Source organism: Rhea pennata, chromosome 17 (genome assembly GCF_028389875.1).
Source record: "Rhea pennata isolate bPtePen1 chromosome 17, bPtePen1.pri, whole genome shotgun sequence".
Classification (NCBI taxonomy): Eukaryota; Metazoa; Chordata; class Aves; order Rheiformes; family Rheidae; genus Rhea; species Rhea pennata.
The window spans coordinates 3622762-3638689 of NC_084679.1; the positions used below are offsets into that span (position 1 = coordinate 3622762).

At 35.0% G+C, this 15928-nt stretch overlaps 1 protein-coding gene across 2 annotated transcripts in view; it reads left to right on the top strand.

The window, feature by feature from the left end:
- IFT81 (intraflagellar transport 81) overlaps positions 1–15928 on the top strand; it is a 42829-nt gene that overhangs the window by 12148 nt on the left and 14753 nt on the right. Inside the window, exons 9-11 of one of the 2 annotated variants that reach the window (XM_062589817.1) lie at positions 3746–3909; positions 6663–6758; positions 8713–8859. In XM_062589817.1, the coding sequence (XP_062445801.1) occupies positions 3746–3909; positions 6663–6758; positions 8713–8859 (407 nt within the window). Of the gene's footprint in view, positions 1–3718; positions 3910–6662; positions 6759–8712; positions 8860–15928 lie in introns of both variants that reach the window. The other variant, XM_062589818.1, reaches the window with a different exon arrangement.

Genomic DNA, 15928 nt, shown 5'->3' on the forward strand with positions numbered 1-15928 from the left:
AATTAAGTTGATATCTTTAATGAGAACACAGGTATGGTTGGTAGGATTAATGGTATTGTTATGGTTAACTTTTTAAATCCTTGACTCACTGTTTGCACTCCATTTTGATGAACGAACTAGGGCAGTAAATTTCAGTATGATATATATTAAATGGATTAGAAGTAGTTTATTGAACGTTTAAAAATGTAAATTAATGAAGGAATCGGCACAGAGTAGATATGTCTAATGGGAACCTGCAGAAATCAGCTTTTGGCTCTCTGCTGTTTATTATTTGCATCAGAGACATGAAAGAAAATAGCAAATGATCACTGCTAAAATTGTCAGATGAAATAAAGATTGAGGAAGTAACTGGATAACAAGGAGGACAGACTATTGATTTGCAGGGACCTTAATTGCTTAGTAAGCCAAGCATGAGCCAACAGTATATATTTTAATGAATAGCCAAGTGTGATGCTAGTCCTCTAGGAGTAATATAGTTACAGGATGGAGGACTCATTCTGAAGAACTAACTCTCAAAAAAGCTTGTGGATCATGGCAGGAAAGTGGTGGAACTGGAGCTCCTAGTGCAAAACTGCAGCTAAATCTTTTTTGCCGTCCTGGTATTTATTCATAGAAAAAAATGATGGCTTATTTACCTCTGTTTTTAGGTCTGATATATCCCTCACTGCAACAGTGTGTCTATTGTTTAGAAATTCAAGAAGAATGCTGAAAAATTAAAGAGCTTTCAAAGAAGAGCCACAAGAATAATTACGAGCATGGAAAGTATACCTTATAGTGGAAGATTTAGGAAGCTGTTTAGTTTTTCAAAGGAGATGTTGAAGGGATGATTTGATCATAGTCTGGCAGTGTTTGCATGTCTCAGACCTCTGTCTGATATTTGGAAAAGGGAAGTGATGTCACTGGAAGCTGTGGACTGAATCATCTTAATACTCTTAAATTGGGAACAATTGCAGAAAGGCAAGGGAGGACTTTGATATTAAGCAAGTGAATGCCATGTGGAAGCCCATTCTAGACCTGCTTTTGTCATGGTCTTCCTATGGGATGCTAAACAAAGTGTTGGCAGATAGCCTATAAATGTGTTCTGTTCTTTTTTTTAATCTGTAATTGTAGCAAATGTTTTTGGTATAAATTGCACAATCAGTGGCCTGTAAAGGGGAAAAAATAGGAATTTAAGTGCAAGGTAAATTAGGCTTTAGATCCATTAGTAGAACTAGGTAGGGAAAGTTGCCTGATTCCTACATGACCAAGTAAGCACTAAGAAACTATCTCCCACTGCTCTCTTTGTAATAATAATAATAAAAAGAGGAATGGAAAACATGAGGAATTGCTGTTAATAGCTCTTCACATAAATACAGGGTTGGCAGAACCTGACTAAAATAGGGCAAAGAGCCAGACTTATTGTGCTGCTTACGTATGTAGATTTTGTAACCATAAGTCAATGTTAAAACATTAAAAACAGGATTTTGAAGTGTGTAATGGAAAGATTTAAAGTATGCTTGCTTTGCTTTCCTCTAGCCTGGGAATTTGGGAAAAAAAAAAAAAAAAGTTTTACTGAGGGGGAAAAAAGAAAGAGTTGCCCTGTGTTTGTTTTGTTTTTTAAGCAGTTAAGCAGTAGAAATAGCACTTAGGTAGTTACTTCTCCAAATGTCAAATCCTACAGGAGTAAAAATACATCCGAAAGTATTTAGGAAAGAAGCTATATTAGTCATGAGTGATGCTGACATCATCATGTCTTTCCCCATCAAGAAGTCAAGTTTTAACTTGCTTCGTTGCTTGCTGTGCCTTCAAGAGCAAGCATAATGCAGAAACAGTCAGTGTTTAAAAGCTGGTAACAGCTCTCAGGTTGTCTGAAAAATAAATCCAGACAGTAATCGAGGTTATACCCTGTAAAGTCAATAGGTCTCTGCTCTTAGGAAAGCACTTGTTCAGACATGGTAGTTTCCAGAGTTTAGTATCATATGTACAGTAAATTACTTAGGTATGTACAGCTTTATAAAAAAGCTGGAGGAGTACCAGAAGTAAAGTATCGGTTACATATGGTGAATTTTTTTTGCTCTTAAGAGAGGAAACTGGAAAAAAAGAAATTAGTTTGAAAATTTTAAAATATTAACATTTAATAGAGCAATAATTTAATTGGTATCATTTTGATTTCCATGCCAAAGTTCTTGATTAGAAATATCAAATTGGTAGTTGTGTTCCTAGTCATTTCTGAGGAGATCGCTCAGCTCATGGTGTATGTGGGAAGCTTTGCTGCATTTGCAGAGGTGATAGATTTAATGAAACGTTTAAACCTAGTCCCTCCTGCCCAGCTCCACAGTGAGCTGAGGAAGGCTGAAGCCAGTTCTTTTGGAAGAAACAAGAGGGAATTCTTACATGTTGATTAATACTCTCTTTGAGTAGATCCGATTCTGGTATCGCAGGGTAGAGCTGTAGTGCCAAGTACATAATGGCTACTGCACGCGGAGTAACCGTGCTCGCCATTCTGAAACCGCTGCTGCTGCTCGTTTGTTTTGCATAAGACAAATGACCTTTCCCTGAAGGGTAAAACATCCTCTCATAGAGTTGTTTTACATAAAAACATAGATCAACAGACTAAACTGCTGGAAAAGAGGAATTCCCACTCATTTTTAGTTTGTGCTGATTTCACTTCATTAGCAGCAGTGCTTTCCCTAAGGGCTGTTTACTTCCTTCTGTTTCTCGAGGACTTTTCTCAAGACCTTAAAATGTCTTATTACTTCTCTGGCAGCCAAAGCAAGTAGCTTTCCTTTCAGTCTGAACTGAGAGCAGAAGGTGAGGGAGATCTTTCAGTACCCTGTTTCTAGAGGTAAATAGCTGCCCTTTCCTAGGCTTCTACTTCGCTTTGTTTGGACCTTCTCCTTTTGTCAGTCAGTGGTGTGGTCAGCAGCCTTTTAGCCTGAGACCCCAAACCTCCACTTTGACCTGCATCCTTTATTGTCTCTCTTTTAGCAACATCAACTGTACTCTTGTATCTCTACACAGTAAATGAAAGAGATAGAGGCTTGGAATTTCTTGTTTTTCTTGGCATTTCATGGCAATTCTGTATGCTTAAAAAAAAAAAAAAAAAAAAAAAGTTCTAAAAAGTACCTGGGCTGCTTGCCGTTCTTTTGGTCTGAAGTACTCATTCCCACTTTCATCTGACATACAACTTCCAAACCTCACTGTAGTCCTTGGCGCAGGTGTCTTGGAGGACTAATTACACTACAGTTGCCTGTTGTCAGTTGAAGATTTTGCAATGTATTTTAAATAGTTTGCTGTCCCTCTCCCTGAATGTGTATAAGCATAAGTGACCTAAGTTGGGCCCTCAGCTTTAAAAACTTCAAAAGACTTTAGTTCACAACAAAAAAAAATACCATAGAATCCACTATGTTGATATGTACCTAATGAAATTGCTTTCAATGCCATTCTTTTGTGTAAGGTTTTATTTGTTTACAGATTTAAAGAACTTGTTGAGGAATTAATAACTGTAAAGTTAAAGATAGGTAAGAAAAATAATAACTGTAAAGTTAAAGATAGGTAATAGGTGTAATATAGAGTATATTTTTAATATCCAGATTAACAATCTAAATCAAATAACTACCTATTTGTTTTATTTTTGAGAAGAAAACTCAAGCTTAATGTTATTATTGTAATCTAGTGCTAAATAGTTTAAAGTGTTGGTGAAATTAAACCTAACTATTATCTACATTACTCTGTTTAGATACACATTGATTTAATTTATTTTAAGGCTTAATGAAGAAGTTGGAAGAGGAGATAAAGTTCAATTCATACCTGGTTACTGAAAAATTACCTAGAGAGCTTGAAAGTAAGAAGAAATCATTATATTTCTTACAAAAGGTGGTTGCAGAGCCAGCTATGAGCCAGTCTGATCTCAATGTACTTGAAATCAAGGTAAGTTGACTAGAGTCACACCTAATTTGTGTTCCTTAGCATATGTACATTGTAATTCTCTTATCCTTACTTTACATCCTTGATAAAATATGTTAGATTACCAAAGGAAATTCCCTTCAGTTGTAAAAGTAAAGAAGACATGCTATTCACTAAATAGAAGCTCTTAGATAAGTAAAAAAAATCTGCCTATCCTCAACTGCTATTTAAAAATTATGTTAACAATTTGCTGTGAACAGAGTGGTGTGAACAGAGATACTAATTTTGCACTGGAGGTTTGATTTTTTTATTCTCTTCAGTTTTAGCTTGTTTTAAACTCTTAAAGAGGCTATGACATCATCAGAGTTTATATCAACGTGTAAAGAGTATTTATACATTGGAGAACAAACTTCTCTGAATAGTGTATCTCAGCAATAGTTTCTCCTGAACAATGTGTGATGGCTGAGAACTCCTTTGTGTTTGGAATAGTTGTGTATCATTGATGTTTTCATTGGTAAGAACAAAGCAAATTTGTGGATCAGATATTTGATTTAATTTTCCTTTTTTTCCCCAGCTATTAAAACCTAATTCTGTTAGAATGAGCGAAATCCTTAATCATAATGTATATCCTAGTTGTATAGGGAAATCTAAACCTAAAAATCTAATAATTATGCTACTGAGCAAGTTTAGGATCTGTTAGACTTTCTGTTTATAGCAAAACATAATTTATAATTGACCAAATGTGTGATTTGTTGCCCCACAAGTATATTTCTAGATTTCATTCAGTGAAGTTTTCATATTTGCATCATCATAATTAAAGATTAAATAAATAATACTATGTTTTGAAGGAATTTAGAGGAGCACTACTTACTAGTATTTCTATTGATTGTGATGAAAGTTTATGAAAATGTTAGTGAGGGTAGGAAGAACAGTTTTGCATACCACTGTGTACGCTGTCAGTCTAAATTCCTCTCTTTCCCTTCCCAGCTGTTTTTTTTTTTTTTTTAATATATTCCCAGGATCTCCAATCATTAATTTGTTGTGAAAGACAGATAAGGAAGAAACAGAGCTTTTGTGATAGATCAGAGAATGATTTACCCATGGGTCTGTTAGAGCTGTCATCCCCCATTCTTGTGTCTGGACAGCAGAGAGGTTCAGCATCTACATCAACATGCTGATAGCCTGAGTGTTCGTTCTCCTAGTGCATGTCACGTTAGTGTAATAAAGAAATGTTTACAGGTTTTCTGGATGTTCCTAGACGGGAATTGGCAGTCAAGTGCCAGCAAGAATATGTTCAAATTTAAGGTTAAGTCTGTTTATCATAAAAGTAAAATCAGTGACAGCCCAAAGCTCTTCTGGGTCCTGATCATTATATTTGTAAGAATGAAAATATTATTAAACTGTAGATTAGACCTGAAACATTAGGCTAGCTCTGTAATTCAGCCCGTGCCTTCCCAGCATACTTCTAATCAAAACAGTATCTGTGGTTGCAATCATTTCTTTTAGACATAGTTGAAGCCCTGCTTTGCACTGTTCTTTTCCAAGCATATCACTGGTTTGTGCCGGTATTTTAAAGAGAATCAAGATCTTTTATAACCTGTGAGGTTGCCTTTTAATTTGTTATATTTTGGAAGAATATTCATGTTATTATCTAATACAAGCAGGCTGTATACTTGGCTGTTATCACAGCATGGCCTTAGACACCATTCTTTGTAAAGTCAATCTTCTATTTGAATATCTGAAAAAGGAGCTGAGTTGCACTAGGCAAGCTACTATCGTGCATTTTGTAATACATAAAACAAATATTTACAGAAGGGAATCCATAAACCATCTTCAGATTCAGACCTGTTCTACCACTAATAGCTGTGGTAAAAGAAGAGAATTTATTAGAGAGATTTTTTTCAGGTATTACAGTACTCTTATATTTGAAATACTTAGCTTTCAAAGCACACAGGTATTACTGGCAGAAACATTAAGGTAATTTCCAGCACTATAACTGCATTATGTTTAAATTCATTGAATTTCAGCACCTATTTATACTGCTTGCTTATCAGCACTCATCTAGCTAGCAGAGAATTAAAGGAAGGTTACTTGGGCTTTTGTTTCCATGGCTGATTAGAGTCCCAGTGTACCATTAAGTCAGGATCAGAAAAGCTGGAAGCAGTGCACTGGTATAGCTGTTTATTAGTTGCCAGATGCAGTAGGCTCTAAAGCTGCAGCTAGAATGAAGATCAAGAATTTGAGAATATGGTCAAACAGCTGCATTTTGTGGCAGTAGAAAGAGTGTATCACAGAGCTGGAAATGGTGATCTGGGAATCTTAAAAGCATTGATGAAATTTGCTGTCACTTAGTTTTAATCTGCTCCTCTTTAAACTGGTGACAAATGGTTGAGTGAAAAAGGATTTTAGCAAATATTGATAAAATTACATTTTCACATAATATATGGCAACATCACCCTTTTTTCTGTCTCTGTGTGCCAATTTACAGGCATTTTCTGTCTGTCTGCACCAGCTCACTTCCTTTTCAGGGCCAACATCATGCTTCTGCAGGTCTTATCATAAGGGTGCAGAACTGGAAGTCCAAAAACATAGCCTCTTCCTGGACAATACTGAATGACTCACTGGTTTCTTTGGGTTTGTTTCTCAGTTTTAAAAATGGAACTAGTAATATTTCCTTATAGTTAACATTGTAAATTTGATTTGCCAAGCATTTGATTTTCTTGGAGAAGACAAAGAAATAAAGCTTTATTTCCTTAGTTTTCTACTCTGTCTTCCAGATAAATGAAGTAAATGCACAAATTAATCAGCTTATTGAGAAGAGAATGATGAAATATGAGCCAATTGATAGCAAATTTTCCATGTATCGTCAGCAGGTAAGAAGGAACAAAACATTTCTAAAGCAGAACCAGTAAAGCAATTCTAGTCTTTGAATGTTTTACTTAGTGTTTTTCTTTAATTTATTTAGTATAAACCAGTAGACATAAATAGTAATGGTAGACAAAAAACTGAATAAATAGTATTTGAATATATGTATGCGTAGAGCTTACTCAGTTGCTGAAAGGTGTTGTCCTTCAGCTGCATCTCAGTAATTCTGGAACGGTTGTTCTGGAGGAGCTATTTTGGTAAAGCTCCAGCTGTGGACAGATTCTTAAAAGACAGTGTGTGGGCTGACTGCTGCAGTCAGACCTAGATGCAGGGCTCACTTTCAGTTATATTACTTGCTTGTGATTGACCACGTGCTGTTTTCCTGTTACACCTGTTAAGAAGGTATTCTTTGCTTTTCATCTTAAGGCCATGAAATAGCCTCTTTATAAAATAGGCTATCTAAGGCTATCTTTATAAAATAGACTATCTTGTTAGTAAACTCACAAGTTATAAAAAGGTTTTGTTTTCAGAGCTTACACAGAAACACTAATGATTTTTTTTCCCTAACAACCCATATAGCCCTTAGTTTTATGGAAGCTTTTGTGATAATATTTATGGTTACAGTGAGGGGAAAAAAAAAGGTTTAGGTAAGATCTATCAGTAAGAGGAAAAGATATGATAAAATGTGTGCTACAGTTCAATTGCAAATGCAATATGAAACACACAATTTTGTTTTGTAAGAGATGCATTTCTTCCCTAAAGATTAACCTGCTACATAATGTGCTGGTACAAAAGACTAACTGGCTTGTGATATAGTTATGATGTTCAGTGAATGAAGTGCTCCAGGAATTCAGGTTTCCTTTGTGAGTTGAAAGCATATGGTGGTCTTTGCTTTGTTCTACTAGGGACTGGCTTCTGTTTCACAAAAGAATCGTGTATATTGTAGCACAGTTTGTCGCAGCAGATAACTCACAAAGCAAGAAGCTGAGATGCTACCCTAGGCAGAATTCTCTATTAGATATATTTTTAGAAATAAAGCTGGTCCTTTTAACCCAGTGCAAGAAAGCCATTGTGTAGTTTGCTTCGTTTTTTTCTCAAGTTTTTCCTTTCATAAAAAGAAACCAACTATGTGTCTAAATTCATATATTGTTATTTAAAAAAATTTTAAATAGTATGTTTCAGTAACTATTTTCTTCTGAACTAATTTAGATTTATATTCCTAACTCCATTAATCTCCCGGTCAAATGTTAGGCACTATTAAATATTCTGCCTGCTAAAAAATATTTTTTATTAAACATTTTATCTTCTAGACTCAAAGAAATGGACTAATCTGTAATCTGCAGTATTTCTATATGTATTGCTTTATTCCTTGTGTTTTAGCTATTTGCCAAGATTTAGTGCCCAGGTTCTGCTGTTAGTACAACATATTTCTGTAGGTTGGAGTAGGTTGGAGTTATAAAAATCTGTATTATGACATTTGTGAAATCTTGGATACCTTTCCAATTAAGCCATGTTGGTATATCCTACATATGCACAAGAAGGGATTAAATAGATGAAATGGAACAACTAAAATGCATACTCCTTTTTTTTTCAATGAAAATGAAAAAATGGGATGAAGAAGTGAATATCTAAAATGTAAAATATATCAACATGAATCTGGGGAAGTAAACATATGGGAGAAATCTCAGTTCTGCTAAAGAAAGTTGGGAATTTGCAATCCACTTTAATGAAGCTGTGATTTAACCCACTATACATACATATATATAATGTGTAATCATTACTTTTTTCTTTGCAAAGAGACATGCTCACATTTCTTAATGAAAGTCAGTTTCCTATAGGTGAAATATGTTTTCAGTGGTGCCACACAAATTTAATTGATTATATTTTGCTAATGATTAAACAAGGCTGAGCAAGTGCAATTTTTATCTTACTTGTCCATATACATTTCTAATGATCATGCAGGCATCTATAATTTCCCGGAAAAAGGAAGCCAAGGCAGAAGAACTTCAGGCTGCTAAGGAAGAGATGTCAAACACTGAGAGCCAGATGCTACAGAAAACAAATCAGGCCCGTGAGTTAGAAGGCTCTGAAGTTTTGAAAGGGGATGAGGTATGCAAATTAACAGTGTATATGAGAAAGAGGAGATTCGTAATAGATGGATCAATTCTTGTTTACTTACAATTTCTGATTAACTTTCTGTGGTAGTAACTGTTTCTACAGTATCTTATCAATTTTTATAGTATGGTGTCAAACTATATGGCCTCGGCATTCCAACAGCCTAGTTGTTGCTTTTCTTATGTACAATAAGTTAGACTTTGACAACAAAAAAGCATATTTGAAAACTGTTTTTGAAGTGCAGATAGCACAATGCTGTCCAGTGCTTTCAAATGCCTTCCAGTATTTATACCTGAAATTATATCTAACAGTTTGCAAAGTATATCAGTACTTGATGTTGATCAGTCTTAACAGTCTAGAGCTTTGAGTCAAAATAATGTTAATATCGTCACAACAGTAAGATAATAAATAATTTTGACAAACTATAAAGGTTATCAAGACTTATGATAACAGGATTTCAAGCAAAAAGCCATGTAGATCAATTTTATTATTAGATGTACAATAAAAATGAACAATATTAGTATCTGTTCTTGTGTGATATGTGATTGAAAAGCAAAATGCCAGCAATTATCAGAAGTTCAGTTAGTTCTGTTGTATTTATTAGACACATAGGATTTTACTCCAAAAATGTTTTCATAGACCATCCTGAAGTTTACCTGTAAGACAGATTTTGACTAGCGTAATCAGCTTAGCTCAAGCAAAGTTTTATTTGAAGCCGTACTGATCAAAACAGCTTTTTTTTTGCGAAGAATAAGGCTGCTGGAGCTGGGTAATGATGTGTCTGCAAAATGAGTTGATCTTTCTTAAGAATTTTTCTTTATTTGGGAGAAGCCTGCTGAGTCTATTTACAGGCAGAATCGCTAAAGCAAAGAGTACATCAGCTGCATCGTTGTTTGACTTAGTATATGTTTTTATTCTTTGACATATTCTTTTCATTTGCACTCCCATCATTTGGTAAGACTTACACTCTTTTTCTTTGCCTGTTTCAATGCTTTTTTACATGCTACTCAGTACAGGGAACACCCTTTGTAAAAGGAACTCCCTTCCTGATCCTTTCGGAAAAGCCTGCTCCACAAAAATCAATTTTCTTTTAAAGGAGCCTTACTGAGTAAATCAAGCATGGAAATGTGTATGTGTAGACTCTTTCATAAATGTTCCTGTATAATATGGAAGACTTATTACTCCAGTGCTGCTCTTCATACTGTCTTCCTTCTTGCCTTTTTCCCCTACTGTAAATCAAGATGAAAACTACAGGTGGAAACAGTAACACAGAGACTTACTGCCCGGGTTGTGTTTACAACAGTTACTGTATCTCGACTCCAGTGAATTACTCATGTTAGCAAGACTTCAGTAAATCTTTGAAGAATTAAGACTTTCAACTTTGATCTGATACTTGTACTGTGACATACCATACTCGTTTACTGTGTTCCATAGGTGATAATGTAATAACAAACCACTGGATTAGATTTTTCTCCATGACAGGCTTTTTAACCCCAGTGTGCACCTTGCTAGAGTCTTTGACAGCTTTTTAAATAAACAAAAACAGAAAAAAAAAGAAAGCAAGCAGATGATATGTGGAAATATAATGGGAAAGAAATGTCTAACTAATCAACAGCATTGCATTAGAAAGACAGCAGCGTATGTTTTACATTATCTGTCAATGCACTGTAATGTAAAAGCTGCTTCATATTGTGCCTACTCCTGATAGGGACAGCTTGCTCTGATTCTTGAACTGTTGGCTAATACAGTAATTCAAGGAGAGCAGGGTAGTAGGGAAAAGTGATTACACAACCTAGTAAGAGGCTTGATAATGAAAAATTCATATTCTTTGTCTGACCAAGGGAAGTGGCTCAAGATGAAAAAAAAAGGAAGAGACCTGTTTTGGACATAACCTACATTCCTTTTATTAAAATGTATTCTGCTTTTGACATTGTAAATCTTTAAAGTCTTTATTTTGAGGACTGGAGAATAAATGACTGAGCACTTTGAGCAAAACCATCTGCTTAAAATAAGAAGTGTTTGCGTGTCTGTCAAAAAGCATTTCCTATTTTGTAAAATACGCTGTACATTGTCCCAAAGGAGACAATATTAAAAGACTAATGTCCTGTCCCTGTTTATTAATTATACTGTAGTAGTACTCACAGGCACCAGTTTAAAACTGTGAAAGAGTGTTTCTTGTGACTAAAATTGTAGCAAAGGTTTTGGATTTGATCACTTTATTTTCAAAGGTCTCAGTTTCCTCATCTGTAAAATGGAGATACTGATCCTTAACTTCTTTGTAAATGTCTTGAGCTCTGCTGACAAAAATGTTGCGTAGGAGCTTAGTACCATAATTTACTTATCTACTTAAAGTAGAGTAGTAGCACATATTACAGAAACAGTCCTGCTTCAGAGACTGTTATGAGAAGACAGGACTAAGAGATAAGACAGATGAGTCTGCGGGGAAGAGGTGCTGAAGCAAAAGTGAAGTGAACAGGTTATCTTTCATCAAGAAAGTCTCTTCATCACTCACCTGGATAACCTTTCAGTCTATGTTTGTTTCTAAGATGATACGCTTTTAAATTTGTATTTGCTGGTTCACTAGCTTTACTCTAGCTGTTACTCTAGCTTTGAGCCAATACCAAAGGAAATCCTCACCAATGTAGCGCACTATTGTAATACGTATGTTCGATGGGAACAGAATGAAGTTGTACATTAAACCCTCGCTTTGTACTTTCTGACAGCCAAGAGCTTCCCTATAGTCTTGTTGCAGTTGTGCACATTTTTCATGTAGTTCCTCCACTTTTCAAAAAGGATGAAAGAAGTGATTTTAATGCAGACTTTTGCTGGCTTTTAGTCCTGCCATCTTTAGCCTACTGAATTCTACAGTTAAATCAAAGAATTATTTGTCTCCTATACCCAGCATTTCTCATCTTCTCTTTCTGCAGCCCTGCTGTATCCTCTTACATCATGGCACTCACAAGACCTGGCAATCAAAGAATTAATGCCTTCCTAGCTTGTGCTCACATACCGGTATTTAGATCTCCAGTTCAGGTCTTCTTAGCACTTCATTCACCAAAAGGTCAATCTGGCTTATGTTTTTAGGTGTTAGTGTTTTGCTTTCTTCTCAAATCATAAACAGGAATGTTACAGCATTCCAGTCGGTTCAAGAGGTTGTACAGCTAGATAGAACCTAGAAGAAACAGCAGAGATAACCAGTTCATTCTGCACCAAACACAAAATGGTAGGAATAAATTATCTACTTCGAGGATTATGAAATCTTTTTAAGTACTTCAAACAAAAGCGCAATGAACATGGGGCAAAGTTGGCAAGCTCTTAGCTGCAGCTGTCAGATCCTGAAAATTGGGGCATCAAATGTTGACACTTAGAAGGCTAGATGGTTCAATTACAAGTGATCCTAGGTAAAGCTGTGATATTTTTAGCTTTTTACACAGCGCATTGTACTTTTCAGAGTTCAGTGTAGGGCCCCAAGAGCCTATACTTTCCCAGGGCATCAGAGTAGAATAGTATCATAGCTGTGTTTACCTCCAGTAGTTAAAATGAATTTTTTTTTGAGACTGCAGTATAGAAAGTTCTATGCACTTGTTAACACATAAGAGGTTTGCACATTAGCTTACAGAAAGACTTAGTTTAATTTTTCATACAAATGCTCATCCATTCCTCCCCCCACATAAAACAATATTAAAAATAAACAGATTGATATGCTTTGAAAACAGAAAGCAAGAGGCCTATACCATAGATTTTCTTATCACTTTTCCTCTAAAACTATCAAATGAATTTGCACTCACCAGGAGACAGATAGTTAGCACATAACTAAATAGATGGATTTTTTTTAAAAAAAGTGGCCATTGAAGAGCTGACAATTCAAACATTAAATGGTTTAAGCCAGGATGCGGGATATTATCGCATCAGTATGCTACTTTCCTCTCTTCATTAACAGCCTGGAAACAGTTATATTCCTTTCTGCCAGAAACTCCTCAAACGAGAAATAGGAGAGTGGATTACAGTTGAACTGTGAGAACAAAGAACGCAAATCTATAGGATTCTTACAGAAGCCAGGAGCTTTTTACTGCAAGAAGTTAAGCATCATTGAGGCCAAATATATGCAATGATTCAGACATAAAATATAGCTTCACAGAACTGAATGCTCTTTCAGCCCCCACTGGCATGAATAAATCATTAATTTTATTGATCGGTGCGTTTTCAGTGATAACTGAAAATGTTTTTTCATTAAAAATATTTTGATTGGTCCAAATTATTAGTAATGGCTACTTCAATATTTCTTTCCTGCCCAGAAGCAAGCGTGCCTAGAGAGATATCCTATTCACAGCTAATGAAGAATTTTCCTGATTAATCTGTCTATTGAGCAGATTGCAGGATACTTTAATTTCAATAGACTGAGATAATACTGGTCTTATATTTTAAAAGTCTGTCCTTCTGTATATGAGTCATTAATCTTATCCAATAATGGCTGTACTAGCTCAAATCTATAGCGTCTTAGAAAAGATTACTGAAAACCTGTCATGATCAGGAACTTATCTTAACTAAATTTTAATACTTAACTAAATTTTAATACAGTATATATATGTTAATTGGTCTAGCTAGAAAATTATACATCTACTCCTTAATCCTTCATCCAAGAAATAGAGATACTTAAGTAAGATTTGCTGTAATTATTCTGGTTAGGGAAATGATTTCACTGACAAAATATTTGTTTGGAAGCTTCTTTAGATTTTGTATTTCAGAAAGAAATCTTTTTTTAGTAATTAATACCTTATTTTCTGTAGTGCTTTCATACAAATAATATTTTGATTACTATAAAAATACAAATTAATACAATAATCCACAAAACACTATTTTTAAAGATTGACACGAAAGTGAAGGATTAATCTGGGATTTGTTCTTTTCTGAAAACAAGCTTATTCAGTTTCTCTGTTAATGATAATCTTGGAATAAGAACCTTGTGAAACTTTCACATGGGGCAAATGTTAATTTTAAGGAAAAGAAATTATGAGTTTATAGTGAAGCATAGGACTAAGTATTAGAGGAGCTGGGCTTTGATCCCAGTTCAGCAATGCGCTGAAGCATGTGGTTAACATGCTTACATTCTTTCCTGGAGGGGGGTAAACTACCAGACTATGGTCCTAGAGATGCCATTTTAATAGGTTGATTCAGTTTTGTCATTTAGAATTATAATAGTATTTACCTACCTCACCAAAGTGTTGTAAGACTTAATCAGTTGATATCAATCGCTTGCAGACTATAATAAATGGAGAAGCATAAAGTACTGGTATTGGTGAATTTTTCAATAAAAATGGAACATAATACAGAAAATCCGCCAGGGATGCTTGATACCTGCATGCTTCAGGACAATGTATGATAGTATATGGTTTCATTTACTCTATTTTATAACCTACCTTCCAAGCTTTTCATATTATAGTCACTCATAAAAATAGCCAAGTGGAAAAACATAATATTTCTTTGCTTTCATATTGATAGTTTTTATATCTCGGGGGGCTCTGACTAGACTAGCAAACATGGGTCAAAAAGCCTTTTTACTTTGACTGCTGACTCAGTGCCAGCATTTGGTTCTTGTCCAGTCATTTAATCTTTGAAGCTTAAATAACTATTTGTGTTAAGTTGCTTGAGAAAGAAAAGCTTACTAGTGGACATAGCCTTGAATGGTACGTTACTCTGGGCACTGACAGATCCGTGGGAATTCGGTAGGTTGAGCCTGCTGAGTTTCTACGCAGGGAGCAGTTGACCTCGTCTATGGGAAAATGCTGTTGGTCAAAAATGGGATTCCTTTTGGGTCATTAACTTGAAAGTGATATGGCTAGACATAGTTACTCTTTTCTGAATTATTCATATTATTTAAAAGACCTTTTGCCACAGTAAAATACCGTATTTTATACCATTTGAAGGGCTTGATTTTTCACCCGTGTATTGGTTGGAGCAAGAGATGTTTAAAGCTTCAGAAGTAATGCTTACACAAATGAAAACACTGGTATTTTTCAGCAAGCTTATTTATAATTTTTGAATACTTACGGATTCTCAGCTTTTAGGTTGGAGAAACCTAATTTTGCCGTAAGATCCTTCCAAGCTGCTGATTTAAGTGGCGTTAATAACTCCAGCTCTGAATTTGGCCCTGGATCTAAAAAAGGCTTCACTTAGATTTAGAGGGGCTAATATATGCTGCATTTGGAGTAGATGAAATCTTTTGAAAATTTTGCCGAACTGTTGATTCTTTTTTACAGATATTACCATTTTGCTCTGATTGTTTATATCTTGTTTTATCTTGTTTCCTGCAATATAAGATATGTGAAAACTTAAATTTGCTTTTAAAAAAGCAGAGGTTACAAAAGATAGACATGCATCTCCTAAAATGGGTAGGTTTCACTTGTCAGTATAAGCAGCTTGTAGATAGTTAGTTTTGGATGGAATTTTTATTATATAGTCCTAGCTTAATCAGCTAATAATAGAACATTGGTAGAATCAGTTCTGTAATCAACAAGATCCTTTGATTTCCATTGTAAGATAGATTGTGCTTTGAATATTGAATATGCAAATACTCTACCTCCCACTCAAGCTATTTTCAAAATCTTAGAAGTAGCTATAGAAGTGAGGAGAATAATAGTTTACTTTCTATCCTGGGATAAACTGAGAGAAAATCACTCAGATTTGATAGCTGTATGTGGTCACATACGAACTTCTTTCCTTACATCATTTGTTACTATATTCCACTGGTCTAATGAAATATCCCTGGAATAACTCCGTCGAGACAGGAAACTATGCTTCCCTTAAATTTTCTTCAGTTAGTTGGAGAGAATGTATTTATACTTCTATAGTCTCTTGAAAAATCACAGAATACTTGGAATTGTCTAAGCAAAACAAAAAATGTCTCTTGTACTAACTAAGAGGATATAGTTGAAATTGCTGTGAAAAAAATAATTAATTCTGGTAATAATATATTAAATGCACCAATAATATAACAAAGACAGTATGACTGTAGCGCTGCCTCTGCTGTGCAGAGCTGTGTCTTAGGTGACCTTGTCTATCCTTG